At 45.0% G+C, this 14482-nt stretch overlaps 1 protein-coding gene across 1 annotated transcript in view; it reads right to left on the bottom strand.

Annotated features, from left to right (window-relative positions):
• Positions 1 to 14482, bottom strand: part of KIAA2012 (KIAA2012 ortholog) — an 85610-nt gene that overhangs the window by 16999 nt on the left and 54129 nt on the right. Inside the window, exons 16-18 of the mRNA XM_066621871.1 lie at positions 13076 to 13148; positions 12836 to 12988; positions 260 to 353 (exon numbers count right to left, since the gene is read on the bottom strand). Coding sequence (XP_066477968.1) covers positions 260 to 353; positions 12836 to 12988; positions 13076 to 13148 — 320 coding nt within the window. The remainder of the gene's footprint in view (positions 1 to 259; positions 354 to 12835; positions 12989 to 13075; positions 13149 to 14482) is intronic.

Here is a 14482-nt window from a genome sequence, read left to right as displayed (position 1 = left end):
TTGCTAAAATTCATCATGAAATATCAATCTAGTGATTTGGATTGCACATTCTTCTTACGACCAATTTCCATTAGATGCTGCTGCCCCATACCATACTAATCAAATATATCCAAAATTCAAAATTGCTTACAAGTGTTTGCTCACGTATGAGATCTGTGCCAAACTAATATGCACATATTGTTTTCCTGAGTCTGCAAAATGTGAAATGTAGTATTCCTTATAAAAGGCAAGAACTTTGTATATACTTTTACATACTTACATGTCTGAGGAAGAAATTGTCAAATGGGCAAGAGGTGGTTCCAAATGAGAGAGGATCTCTGATGGAGGTAGATTATCCAACTGCTTTCCTGCACCTTCAAGGGGGACACAGGAAGAAATATATTTTACAGGTTAGACTAGGACATGGCACCTCACCTAGCTGAATACAGACCACTGTCCATGTTATATATCATTCATTGTGTAATTTCATGCAGACTGCAAGGAAACAAACCACACTGAAATAACTCCTATCAAAAGATATAGCAAAAAAACCCCAATGGGGGTGGGGTAATGATGCATTGCCATGCCCACTGCATGGGAGAAGATCCAACATGGGGTGATGCAATGGCCTCCCTCACCTGGTGACACAAACCCTAGTGATGCCACTGAATCCACGAATGCTTAGGATGAAAGAAATGGGTTAATCCTTTAGATGCTACCAAACACTATGTTGCTTATTGGTTGAGACTTTTTTATGAGTTTATGTTTTTAAAAATATATTCTAAATTTCCTCCAGGCTGTAGAATAAAAATAGAACAACATTAGAACAAAAAATCTAAATAATAAATACAGTTAGATAAAGTGTCTCATGAACGAGCATTGGTTCTCTTTGAAATGTTAGCAACTTTCTTCCCAGTAGAGGGGGTTCTTGCCTCAAAAATATGAGAGAGAGCAAACCGCAGGAGGTGCCTCCCTGCCCCTTGATTTATGCCAGTGAAAAAGGCCTCACCTTTCAGTTTTCACTGAGAAAGCTATTAGTAGGCAATGCAATCCTTTTTAGCCCTTTTCTTTTTGATTCTCCCTATATCATATGCAGAAATAGCAGGAGAAAATTTGTTTGCTCTGCAAGTAGATACTGCTGGCCTGCAATCCAACATATTGATTCCAGTGAATTCCCAAAATATATCAGGGGATCCAGTCACTGATCTCTTGCATTTTGCATCATTTGGCCCTAATTAACTCTGCTGAATTATGACCATTGAATCTATTAACTGGATACCTTGGCTCTTCTATTTTTTGCCATGTGCAGCATGATATGCTTAAAAAAGAAAGCTCTTGAGATTGGGCATCATTTACCGATAGACAATGGAAGGGGCAAGCCAACAGTTTTAAATGATGTATAAAGATATTTCATATCCTCAGACGCAAGCCAGTTGAGTCTACAGGAATTGACTCTCTACTGATATGTGACAGAAGTACTGACAACTATATAGGGCAGTGTTTCTCAACCAGTGGTATTTGTACCACTGGTGGTACATGAGGTGGTATTTGGTGGTCCTCACAGAACCCCCAGACCACCATCACCTGGCAGCAAGACCAGAAATGCAAAGCAATAAGTAGAAGTTGGAGGCTTGGCTTGACAGGCAGAGCTCCAGTGTGCACTTTTCGTGTGCTCGAAAAAGCCCTCCTGTCCACCTTGAGCCTCTTACTGGTGTTGGTCACATTGTATCTTGGTCTCCCAATCCAGAAGCAACTGATGATGACATTATCACCAGTTACTTATGGTGGTATTTCCAATAAGTGGACCATGGGTGAAGTAGCACAGTGGAGGACAAACACCAAGAAATGCTGATATTGGGCATTCGGATCCTTACTGATGTCAGCATGGCACGTAGTGTTGCTTTTAGTGAGCTGTGGGCCAAGCTACAAGGCCCCTCTAGCCTACTGGAAACCATAATGTGGTCCAGTTTATACTTATGGCTCCCTAGGCACTAGTTGGGGGTTGTTGTAAACGTGAACTAGGTCTAGGCACGAGTTTTTCCATTAGCTGATGTGACATCTGAACATGCTTTCTCATCTGCATTCTCTCACTTCCATGCAGTGTTTCCAGGTCACTACCAGTTGCCACCAGGGATATGCAGCATCATCATGGAGCTATTTCATATTGCTGTTCTGCTATACATGCTAACTGCAGTCCATATTGCAGTGGGGTATATGGCAAATGGGTCTTTTGATTCCTTTGCCATGTCCCTAGGCCATTGGGTTAGATCCCACTCCACCCCTTCGTACAGCCAGATCAAATACTCATTTGCCTGTGTGAGTATTCAATGTTCTGTTTTAAAAACAGCTGCCTGCAGTCTTGGACGAAGCACACATGTGAGAAAGGCAGCCCAGGATAAAAGAGACAAGTGAGTGACAGAATGTATATAAATGACACAAGATTGCTTTTGCAAACATGCCCAGGATGAAGAAACAAGGCAACTAATTTCCTGTGTGCCCAGCTGAAAAATAGACTGGGGGCTTGTTAGCACAGTACTTATTATTACAGCTTTTGCAGTATGGTTTCCACTTCCACATGACTGCCACACTAGTAAGATAAGAAGTATGGGGGTCACACGGGAGGACCACATGATGCCAGCATTGCTAGCCTCCATGGCAGTGGGGTGGCAAGTAACCTGGAAGATCCAGGTTCGAACCCCCCCTCAGCCATGAAGCTTCCTGGGTGACCTTGGGCCAGTCACTTTCTCTCAGCCTCACTTACCTCACAGGGTTGTGGAAAATACCTCACAGGGTAAAAATGTGGAAAATAAATAAATAACCACGTTATAGACTACTGCGGCAGTGTGGGAAGCTGCCACACTGCAGCAATTGCACTGCTAAGGTAATGTAAGAATTGGATCAGGCCAAGCGTCTACCTAGTCCAGCTTCCTGTATCTCACAGTGGCCCACCAGATGCCTCAGGGCCTTGAGCCACCATCATACATGCCTGCATGATGAAAGAGTTGTGTGAATGACACCAAATTGCATGAACTCCAAGCATGCTGGTTTTACTAGCTTGAGAATGATATTGAGAGCAGCACATACTCTTACCTACTTGGCACCCCAGGAGTACATAGTTTGTGCAACTCACTTTAAACCAGAATCCCATATGAAAAATGTTCCATCATACGAGTACATGGGTTACACATAAACAAATGAAGCTCTGTGTTGATTATTCCCAAGGAATGCTGGAGATGAGACTGTCATAAATTAAAGTGAGGAAGTTGGCCTCTTTATAACATCCTGTCACTTGGCTTTTCTTCACACATCTCCTTGCACCTTCTCAGTGTGGCAGTTACCCATGTTGCCCACCCACTAAGTACCAAATCACTGCTAGTTACACACTGGCTTTTTCTGCCTGTGAGAATCAATTTACACTCAAAATACAACCTCTCACATCCTTGTCTCTCTTTCGACACTGAGTTCCATGGGAATTTCACCCACTTATTTCACGATGCATTTAGGCTTCATCTATCATATTTTGTATCTTTTAACGATGCCAGGTCAGATCTCTCTCACGCCTTCTCCAGCTTGGAAACAGAACATGACACTTTTTTTTAGCAGTTGCAGAAGAGGCAGTAGGCAGGTCTAATATTACTTATAACTAAAATACTAAAATTACTGTCATCATGAAAAGAATGATACTCTGGAATTGCAAACAGGAACAAAGTAAAAAACAACAACATTGCAGTAAAGTAATATATAGATATAGAATACAACAGCTACACTTTGCTGTGTATCCAATAGACATGGTGATGGGCCTCAACCTGGGTTCAGCTTGTATTGCAAACTTGTTTGGAAATGACTGTGGGCCCAATCCTATCCAATTTTCCAGTGCCAGTGCAGCTGTGCCAGAGGGCCATGCACTACATCCTATGGTGGGCAGGCAGTCACAGAGGCCTCCTCAAGGTATGGGAACATTTGTTCCCTTACCTCAGGGCTGCATTGTGGTTGCACCGGTGCTGGAAAGTTGGATGGGATTGGGCCCACAGACATTTCCAAACAAGTTTGCAACACCCCTCCTCCCTCACTTCCCCTCATGCTGGACCTCTCTCTCCTCACAAGATGGATGTCCCCTCTTATTTCCTTCAGATCACTATAGAAAATCAATCTTTTGGGCCCACCCCTTAGTCCCTCTATCTTACTGCCACGAAGTCTAAGTATGTACACATGCAGTAAAGTGGGCCCCTAGTATCCATGGGGGGGGGGTCCATTCCTGGATGCCCACAGATACCAATTTCTGCAGATAATTGAATCCACAGGGTTCCCACAATGGAAGTGCCTTTTAGAAGGCTCAGGGAGGCGCATGGAGGCCACACCCAACCTCCCATAACTAAAAAGAACTGCCAGAGCCTTCTGAAAGGCACTTTTGGTTTGACAAAAAAACAGCCGTGCCTTTCAGAAAGCTCCAAAAGGCTTTCAGAAGCCCAAGGAGGCCACTTGCGGCATCCTCACACCTCAGAACACTTCCCGGATGTGACTGGAAGGCACTTCTGGTTGCATCCAGGAGGTCATGTGAAGCCCTCCAGTGTGGGTCAGCACCTGTGTTGGGTCAAATCAACAGGTGCTGAACCTGCAGATAAGGAGGGCCCACCGTAAGCACACATTGGTTGGTTGGCAACCTTCAGTCTGGAAAGACTATGGTAGAAGCCTACAGCACCCGGTATTCCCAGGCGGTCTCCCATCCAAGTACTAACCAGGCCTGACCCTGCTTAGCTTCCAAGATCAGACAAGATCGGCATGAGTAGGGTAACAGTTGCTGCAAGCACACATTCATCCCCTTCTTTCCTGGCACCGTTCACTGTCCCTTCTTCTGTGCCTATTTTTGATAGTGAGCCCCTTGGGACAAAGACTGCCTTCTTTATTGTAAAGCACCATGTACATTGATGGCACTTTATAAATAATAATAAAATAATATTAAAATATTTTAATTTTATTATAATCTATTATATTATAATTATAAATTATAATACAATAATAAAAGTATAATAAAATATATTATACTTGGGCTTAACTTGTATATGATTTTACTGAGGATTTCCTCCTCCCTTTTTCTTTTGTTTAACTTCTGTTGATTCTTGCTTTAAAAAAAATTATGCACAATGGGAAAATTATAATTAAAAATTTTTAAAAAACGACCCAACTAGAACTGGGCTATGTTGGGAGGAGGAGGCAAACTCCTTCCTACAACTTTGTTTTCAAGCCAAAAATCATGACAAATAGCTCCCAAAGCAGCACGTTGCAGAAATAGCTGCTTCAGAGTCTAATCCTATCTAACTCCTTGTGCAGTGATGCAGTGGTGCTGGTGCAGCTTCTGCTACATCCCATGGGGGAATTGTGGCTGCTGGAAGTCTCCTCAGAATAAGGGGACATTTGTCCCTTGCCCCGGGGAAGCCCGGCAGCCGCTATGGGTCAGCTCAGACCTGCACTGGCTCAATTGATGGTGCAAGTATGTGTTGACTTGGGAAAGTAGATCAGGCCCATGAAGGGGGTCGGGATTAGGGGTGCACCATTGCCAAACCTACTTCCCTTCCAGGCCTGATCAACCCTCCTCCCTGCCCTTGTCATTGCCCCATTCCACCCACCGCCCTCTCCTGCTCCACCCTCTGAATGGGCTCACCTGCTTCAGCGAGTTCCCCTGGATCAGCTGGCACACATGGTAAGGCTCCAACCTTCCTACTGGCACTCCACCAGTGCACACTGCCAGCGTATGCTTTATGGTTGCTTTGCAGTAGCCAGTGCCAGAGGAATACGCGCTTCGCCACGAGGGCAGCCAAATAGGATTGAGCTGTAATAGCTTCTAAAACAGGGCAATTTTTGACTTGACTGTGAGACAGGGTCAGAGTTGGCCTCTCCCGTTCTGCACCCCCAATTCTTGACCAAGCCCTCTCTTCCAATGTGGCCACCTTTTGCAAATAAAGGCACTTCCTGTTTGAAGCATGCCTAATGTGTGCATTTGCATGCAAGTCTTGTTTGACCCTAAGAGCTTAAACCTCTAGCAAAGTCACCCCTTGTCAGTGCATCTCCAGCATTAGAAAAGCCAATTTACTACGTTAAGATCTAGGAATTTTTCCCCCCTGTGCTTCGCTTGGTGAGCTGATGTAGGAAGAAGAAAAGGAAAGAGAAAAAACACGAACATAAAATGAGCTTTTTGGATACAACTCTGGAGGGAGTTTTCAGAACTGAAACTGTCTAGTTGTTACGGGCTTACTCACAAGAACTTCCATGTGTGCAGAGTTCAGAAGGAGAAATCAACTGGAAGATAAAACCCATGCTGTGCAAAAAGGTGTGCTTTAGGAACTTCCCTGGTGTGAGTAATGGGTAGCTGGGGGAGTTAAGAGGTTTAGCTAACAAATGCCAGAGAGTCACAGATTAAGAGAACAGAACTCCCCTGCTAATGCACTGCCCTGTTTTCTTTAGCACTGCTGTCAGCAGAAGAAATTGACTGTTGCTTGGCTATAATACAACGCATGTGCAGAGGTCTTTGCTTAGTAAAGCTCAGGAGCTGGAGATCACTGTTTATATGCTACAGTTTTCTTTAAAAGTCCCAGCAAGTTGTGGGCCCCAAACCCATTGGGGGCTTGCACTGTCAGAACTAGCATTCCAGCAGCGCAAGATCCTTTATGGTGGCTTGAATGCCAAGCTGCTGTCAGGTGTTGCTGGGCTACTGCCACAAACAGCTAGAGATGTGGTGCGTGCAGCACCAGCCCCAGGAAGTTCCACAGACACTGGTAAGTTGGCAGTGGAGGCAGGGAGAAGGAGCGCAGGGAGCAGGCCAGAGGTGGAGAATCTCAGTTGCAAACACACATGCCAAATCCTGTCTCCTATTCTTTGCCCTGCCCCATTTCTCTCTGTGGACTTATGTCAGCTATATAGCTGGTGTGGGTCCAAAGAGACCATAGAGGGGCTATACAGATGTAAGTAAAGTCTCCTGATTCCCCCCACCAAACTGGATGTGGCATGCGCTCCACCAGCATAGCTGTATCAGCACCAATAGTAGAGGAGAGGTTTGAGCAGTAGATGTGACATGCCAAAGAACTAGTCCCATTTTTCTTTACTCCAAGCACTCTCAGGGGCAATTCACCCCTCACATTTTTTACTTGGCTGCCCATTATACTCTTGTACCAATGCATGCATGTAGCAGCAATTGTGAATAGCGCATGTGCATTTAAACAGTTGCTTTTAATAAATTAGGATGTGGTGAGTAGGAAAGAATCAGATATGCTGCTCCTATAAAGAAATGTTGCCATATGAACATTTGTGCACCACTCACAAATTACGCACTGTGTAGACACAGCCATGTCCAAATATGCCTTTTAATCATTTAGAATTTCCTAACCAGAATGAATTTCCCAAGGTTTGTGAGGCCATATGCCAGCAACTGTTACCCTGCACATCCCTGATCTTGTCTGATCTTGGAAGCTAAGCAGAGTCAGGCCTGGTTAATACTTGGATGGGAGATTGCCTGGGAATACCGGGTGCTGTAGGCTTCTACCATAGTCTTTTGAGACTGAAGGTTGCCAACCATGCCAGTTATGCATGTCTGCACAAGCCATCTATTTTAAGTAGAGTATTTAAGCCCCTGCTGCCTGGCCCCATGGCCACTGCAATCCACTTCATATGAGCAAGGGTAACTGCACGTACGTTTTGGCAGGTTACATACAGTGCAGTCCGCAATGATCAACGGGAGGAAAAGAAGCCCCCTTGGCCACAGAATCATCCTCGGCACTTCCCCCAAGCTTTGGGGAACTATATCAGATAGTAGGCTACTCCTTGAATAGGGGGTGTGGCTTCTCTGGAACTAGCGTCAATCATCCTGCATTCCATTTGCAGACTCACCATGGTCATTGGGAAAGCAGCAAACTCGAGAAGGGGCTTTTCCCAGGTTGCTTACATGTTATGACTGTTGTAAAGTGTCTGCACAAATGTATCCATGCCATATTATTCGTGATGTGTTCAGCCTTTGATGCCAGGTGTAGGACAGTCTAATCTGAGCAATGATTGGCATACATGGCAATTCGTCATATTGAGTTGGTGCAAATATAACATGGGATGATCATGAAGCAGGAAAGGACTACTGTGAAGGCAGCACATCAAAACTACCTTTGCCACCCTTCTCACAAAAGAGAGGGTAGCGGGCCAAATCCTATCCAATTTTCCAGTGCCAGTGTAGCTGTAACAATGGGGTATACACTGCATCCTGTGGTTGGGAGGCAGTCACAGAGGCCTCCTCAAGGTAAGGGAACTTTTGTTCCCTTTCCTCGGGGCTGCATTAGGGCTGCACTGGTGCTGAAAAGTTGGATAGGATTGGGCCCAGGGTCAGCTATTCAACTTAAATTAATCTGTAATGCGAAGTTGAAGCCATCATTTGCAAGAATATGTGTTGTTCCTCTTCCCCACCAGAAGAATGTCAGTGTGTACCAGAAATAGCACAGAAAAGATTCCAAGGTACATTTTAATGTCTCATATGAGAATGGTCAATGCCATGCTACTCAGGTACAGGTGTCTTATTTATTTGGAGTGCTTTTAGGCTGCCTTTCAGTCCCACTAAAGGAACTGTCAAGGTGGCTTACAGCTATTTCATAAAACAATTTTAACAAACAACCAAATAACCAAAGCAGAGGCAAGCATAAAACATATACTAGTAACCACACAAAAGCAGCACAAGACAAAGCTAACTGAAATAAGCGTATCTTAACTGCCTGCTTGAAGGCAAGTGGTGTAAGAACCAGCTGGGCCTCCTGAGGGAGGGAATTCCAAAGTTGGGGGCCACCTCTGAGAAATCCCTGTCCTGCATCCCCACCAACCATATTTTGGTCAGTGGTGGGATACAAACCAGGGCTTCTGAAGATAAGCACAAAATGTGAACAGGCTGATGTGGGAGGAGATGATTCTTCATAGGCAGGTCTCAAACCACATAGAGCTTTGTCAGTGATAAGCAGCACCTAAAATTCCCTAATACAGTAGACTCAAACTAGTGGGTTGCGACACACCAGTTTGTGTATAGGTTCCCCTGTCCCTTTAAGGGGTGGGGAAAGGGAGAGACAGCAACACAATTTCCAGGATCTCATTGCTAAGGGGGGTGCTTTTGCTTATTTAGGGGTGCGGCAGGCTCCAGGAGGTGTGGGAAGCCCCCCACAGCCCTGTGCAGGGCGAATGTTGAGAAAAAAGTGACCGCAAACCACTTCTGGTTGGAGGTAGTTTGAGCTTGCTTTCTTCTCAACACTCCGAGCCTCAGAGAGCCCTGTGGAGGGCTGCGCACCCCCCCCTGCACCTCCTGCAGCCTGCTACACTCCTGAGTATAAACACCCCCCCCCCCACACTCCTTAGCGACGTGATCCTGGGGTTTGCATCGCTGCCCTCGCCCCTCCCCCATAAAGACTGACTTTGGGAATAAATCTCCCAAAAAGTTTGAGAACCACTGCTCTAATAACAAATGCATGCATGGCACAACATTTGGGAATGCTACATGTGTGTTTAAATGACTTGTTGGTAGCCAACAGCAATTTGCACTTCTACTTTTCTTTGCTCTATTTAGCTTGATCTTAGTTTTAGAGCTCTCGATGCGATCTGATGGAAAATCACACCACTGACATATTTTTGGTCATAAAATTATAACTAGAATATTTTAGAAACACTCTTGAGAAAGTGGAGAGGATTTCATTCTTCCCACAGGTTAACCTCCAATCCATTATAATTCTTCCTGCTCTTTCCTCAGAAATTGCCACAGTGCCCTTCTTGTAGGAACTGAGTAATCTGTGAAGTCATCCTGCGGCTGGTTCACATTAATCTCCTGCCTGTGTGAAATAACCATCACAGATGAAATGTCACAGTCACAGCTTCCAAATCACTCAACATCACTTTCAACCAATTATTTTTCAGTTGAGGCTGTGGTTATGTTCACTTGTGTGTCATCAAGAGACACGCAATCCTCTGAGTGATGCAAATGCTTATATGGATTACCCTTACAGTAATTTAACTATCATTTATCTTTCCAATAACTCAGGGAACTGCATAGTACAGTGTTTTTCAAACTGTGGGTCGGGACCCACCAGGTGGGTTCCCATTCACATTAATATTTTATTTTTAATATATTAGACTTGATGCTACCATGGCAAGCGACTGCATTTGGGGAAATGTTACAGACCTGTACTTTTAACAAGCTACTATGTATATTATTTTAACAATGATAGTAAATGGGACTTACTCCTGGGTAAGTGTGGGTAGGATTGCAGCCTAGAATTGTTAAAAAATTTTTCCTGCTTGGTGACGTCACTTCCGGTGGAAGATTCTCACTTTATGAGCGTCTCACTTGATGATGTCATTTTAGATTCTCATTCTAAAATTGGGTCCTGGTGCTAGACATTTTGAGAAACACTGGCATAGTAGAGGCAGGGTCGCTCATTTAGAGTGAGAACCATGTCATAGGTATGATAATAAAGCTCAGACTTAGTATTTGTATAGAGCTTTCAGAGGGTATTATCTCTCTTAATATGCTTTGCAGAGGAGTAAGCCATGCCCCTTCATAGTGCTTATTGGGCAGCCCAGTCCTAACCAGTGCCCTTGCAGCAGGGCCCAGTGTCATCACTAGGATTCGCGTCATCCAGTGCAGGAGGCCTGCGTGTCATCCCATTCAGTGGGCGGGGCAACGCCCCAGGTGGTGGGCGTGGTGATGTACCATTGCCCCACCCCCACTGGTTTTTTGGCTGTACTTTCTGTTAGAACACAGATATTTCAATGTGGTTGGATTCATTGCATTCTGCATGAAATTACGCATTGATTGATATGTAACATGATGGTAATATTCTTCCAAACTCTGATTTTAGTGATTTTGAAAACTTGTAGAGTCACACACCCCGTGTAAACTTACTAACGCCTTATTGCAGAAGTTCTCAATCTTTTAGCACCGGGACCCACTTTTTAGAATGACAATCTGTCCAGGACCCATTGGAAGTGATGTCATGGCCAGAAGTGGCATCATCAAGCAAATTAAAATAAATAATTATAAATAATTAAATTAAAATAAGAGAAATAATTAAATAAGGGGGAGCTAGTCCTGTTCCACCAAGTGAATCTACTCTGAAGTAAGTCCTATTATGGTCAATGGGGCTTACTCTCAGGAAAGTGTGGGTAGAATTGCAGCCTGTGAGCTCAAGCCTATGCATATCTACTCAGAACTAAGTCCCATAGTGGTCAATGGAACTTACTCTGTAGTCCACCTGCAATAACAACCCCCCAAAAAGATTCAGTGAGATTTCCAGCCCTCCCCAGTGCCCAGTTTGAAGTTCTTCTGTTCCAAGCATATCAATACAAAGACCCACGTGGCTTTACAAATGCAAAATAGAAAACATTCCCCTTACCAGTTCAAGCCTCTTTTTTGTCCTTTTTAGTGATGGGGGGGGGGGGCAGGCTGCCTTCTGGAGCATTTGGAGCAATCCTAACTCCAGCTCCATCGGATCAGGACCATTCTGGTGTCCTCACATTTGCCTTTGCCTGGCCTGACCACCAGCGAAGGCACATCTGCCTACTTGCAAGTAAACACGACCGTGAGGCTGCTTTGCTTTCCATAGGGCTCAATAGACTCGCTGGGAGGGGGGACCTCCTTCTCGGGTGTTTTGGGGGGCTGCATTGATTGGATCAGGACCATTCTGACCTTGTTAGAGTCCCCTCAGCCTGCCCTTTCCTACGGACTAAGGCAAGTTCACCTACTTGCGAGTAAACATGGCCATGTGGCTTCGTTTCAGGCTCAATAGACTCACAGCTGGGAGAGAGGGAACTTCTCAGGTGTTTTTGGGGGGCGGCATTCATTGGATCGGGACCATTCTGGTGTCTTCGGATTCCTCTCAGCCTTCCCTTTCCGATGGACTATGGCAAGTACGCCTACTCTCGAGTAAACGCGTGATATGGCTCACTTTCACTTTCCATAGGGCTCCATGCATTTTACTTTCCGGTTTTTTAGCCATACCTTTTGAAGGAAAGGAGCGATTTCATTCTGGATTTTTGCATTGCATTCCGCTGGCATTCTGCATCCAACGGTGTATGGCATGATGGGGTAGCTCCTAATGCAGCAATTTTAGTGCGTCACCCCCCCAGGGTGCGTCACCCCCCCCGGCACGTCACCGGGTGTGGCCTGCACCCCCCGCACCCCCTAGCGATGCCACTGGCAGGGCCAAGCAGCCCATGCCATATCCTGTGCTGGTCAGGAGGAGGCAGGAGGTCTACTCAGAGTAAGGGGACATTTGTCCCCTTACCCTGTGTAAAGTCCCTGTCTGCCCAGTGGGACTACTTGGATCTTTACCAGCTAAATCGCTGGCACAAGTTCAAGAAGCCCCATGTTGAAGGGAAAGCTTGGGAGGGGGAATAGAATACGACATAAGATGGCTTTGCTGATCCTGCCCTCTCCTGGGCCTGATATGCCTCCTCTATGCCCTAGTCTGCCCTCCCCCACCCTGAGCCACATGGAACAGCTCTTACCTTTCCCAGCAGCTGCTCCTTTGGATTCAACACCAGTGGGACGGTGCAGGGACTGCCTACTCATGAGTCAAATGTGCTTTATAGCACGATTGCGACAGCTAGCACCAGCGCAGCAGCCACAGCCCTGGCACTTGACAACAAATAGGATTGCGCTCTCAGTTACTTGAATATGACCAAGCAGTTCATTTAATCTTTATAGTGACGCGCAGTGGAGCTATGGCAGATAGTTGCGACTGCAGAATTCAAACATGGGGCACAGTTTGTACTGAGTACATTCAGGTAAACCTTATCCAAAAGCAGCTGGTTCAAATGTGCCCTTTGTGTAAAAGTTGTAACTTAATACCTTGTATAAAGTCACCACCATCCTTCTGTCCCATGCTTTCTAACTGTCGCAAGCTGGAACGCCTCTTTTTCCGCTTACTTTGCAGCAGGTGGCAGTTTCCATGGTCACCATCTTGCCTTTGCTGCCTGAATTCAGAGGATGAGCTCTCATTGCCTAGTATACAACAAGGAAAGATACAGCACTTACTATTGCTCACAGAGAAAGCATTAACTCTAGCAGATAAAACTCCTGTAAATTTACCTGTGGTGTTTCGTTCATCTTCTAGGTCATTCTTGTTCTCTTGCACTTGTCCAGTTTGTGTTTTGAGTGTTTCCTTTAACAAGAGAAGCTACTTTTAGTCATATAACCTGTCAGGTTTTAGAAACACATATGATGGCAACCTTCAGTGTCTTTAACAATTGTTCATAAAATAATCTAACAGAACAATCCATTCCACAGCTTCACTTTGAGGATCTAGAAATTCAAGTAGTTGGGATCACTGCATGGACTGGGATGGATGCATTGTGCATTTGACCTAATAAGCATAGCTATTTCACTCTTTTGTTAAAGAGTCTTTTCATTTATACAGTTAGCCTGTCTGTACTGCTTTTTGCTTTTTGTACTACTTTTTGCTTTTTGTACTACTTTTTTGTTTTGAAGAGACACTTTGCCAACAGTCTGAGGCAAAGAGACAAAGAAGGAAGGCCCATAGCCAGGGAGACAGACCAGGGACAGACTGCACTTGCTCCCGGTGTGGAAGGGATTGTCACTCCCGGATTGGCCTTTTCAGCCACACTAGACGCTGTGCCAGAACCACCTTTCAGAGCGCGATACCATAGTCTTTCGAGACTGAAGGTTGCCAATACAATAAAAAACTACTTTTTGCGGAAGAGGTTTCTGTTGGTAAAGCAAATGTTTATTTGGTTTCACCTTGCTGCATGCCAATTTAATTGCATGTCCTCTCATTTGACTTCCATACAAATGACTACTTCTTTATTACTTTTTCAATCAGCTCTTCCTTGTATATTATACATATATGATGCTTTTCAGCAAACACATTCACAAATCAGTTTCATAGCAATAGAAATGAAAATGGTTCCCTGTCCCAAAAGGGCTCACAATATTAAAAAAGACACAAGGGGGGACACCAACACAAAGCCATTGGAAAAGATGCCATGCTGGAATGAATGATGATAGTTGCTCTCCCTTGTTAAGTATAAGGGAGCCATGCAGAGTTATGTCCATACAACTTTACACACAAAGGCCATGATACAATACTGATATGCTTAACCCCACTGAAATCAACAGGTTGTGTTCAAAGAAAGTTACAGCCAATCCTATGGGCTTGTTGTGCTGGCAGAGCTAGTGTTCCACCAGCGCTACCTGCTTTATGACACCTGTAACAGGCACTCTGTGCTGCCAGAGTGACAGCAGGAAGGCCTTCTTGCATCTACTGAGGCAGGTGGGATATTGGGAAAGGTGGGAGGAGTGAAACTGGGGAGGAAGTGAACAAGGGTGGGGAGGCTGTAAGGGGGCGGATCTGGCAGCAATGGCATGTGTTGGATCCTATCCCCTCCATGGGCTGTGGGCAGCCTCTCCACGCCCTTTCTCTCCAGTGATATTAATGGGACTTGCTTCAGCCATTACTAATTAGTCTCATTTATTTCA

This window comes from Tiliqua scincoides, chromosome 1 (assembly GCF_035046505.1).
Source record: "Tiliqua scincoides isolate rTilSci1 chromosome 1, rTilSci1.hap2, whole genome shotgun sequence".
NCBI classification, from domain to species: domain Eukaryota; kingdom Metazoa; phylum Chordata; class Lepidosauria; order Squamata; family Scincidae; genus Tiliqua; species Tiliqua scincoides.
Note: the sequence above shows the minus strand (reverse complement) of the source record. Positions and strands in the feature narration are given on the sequence as shown.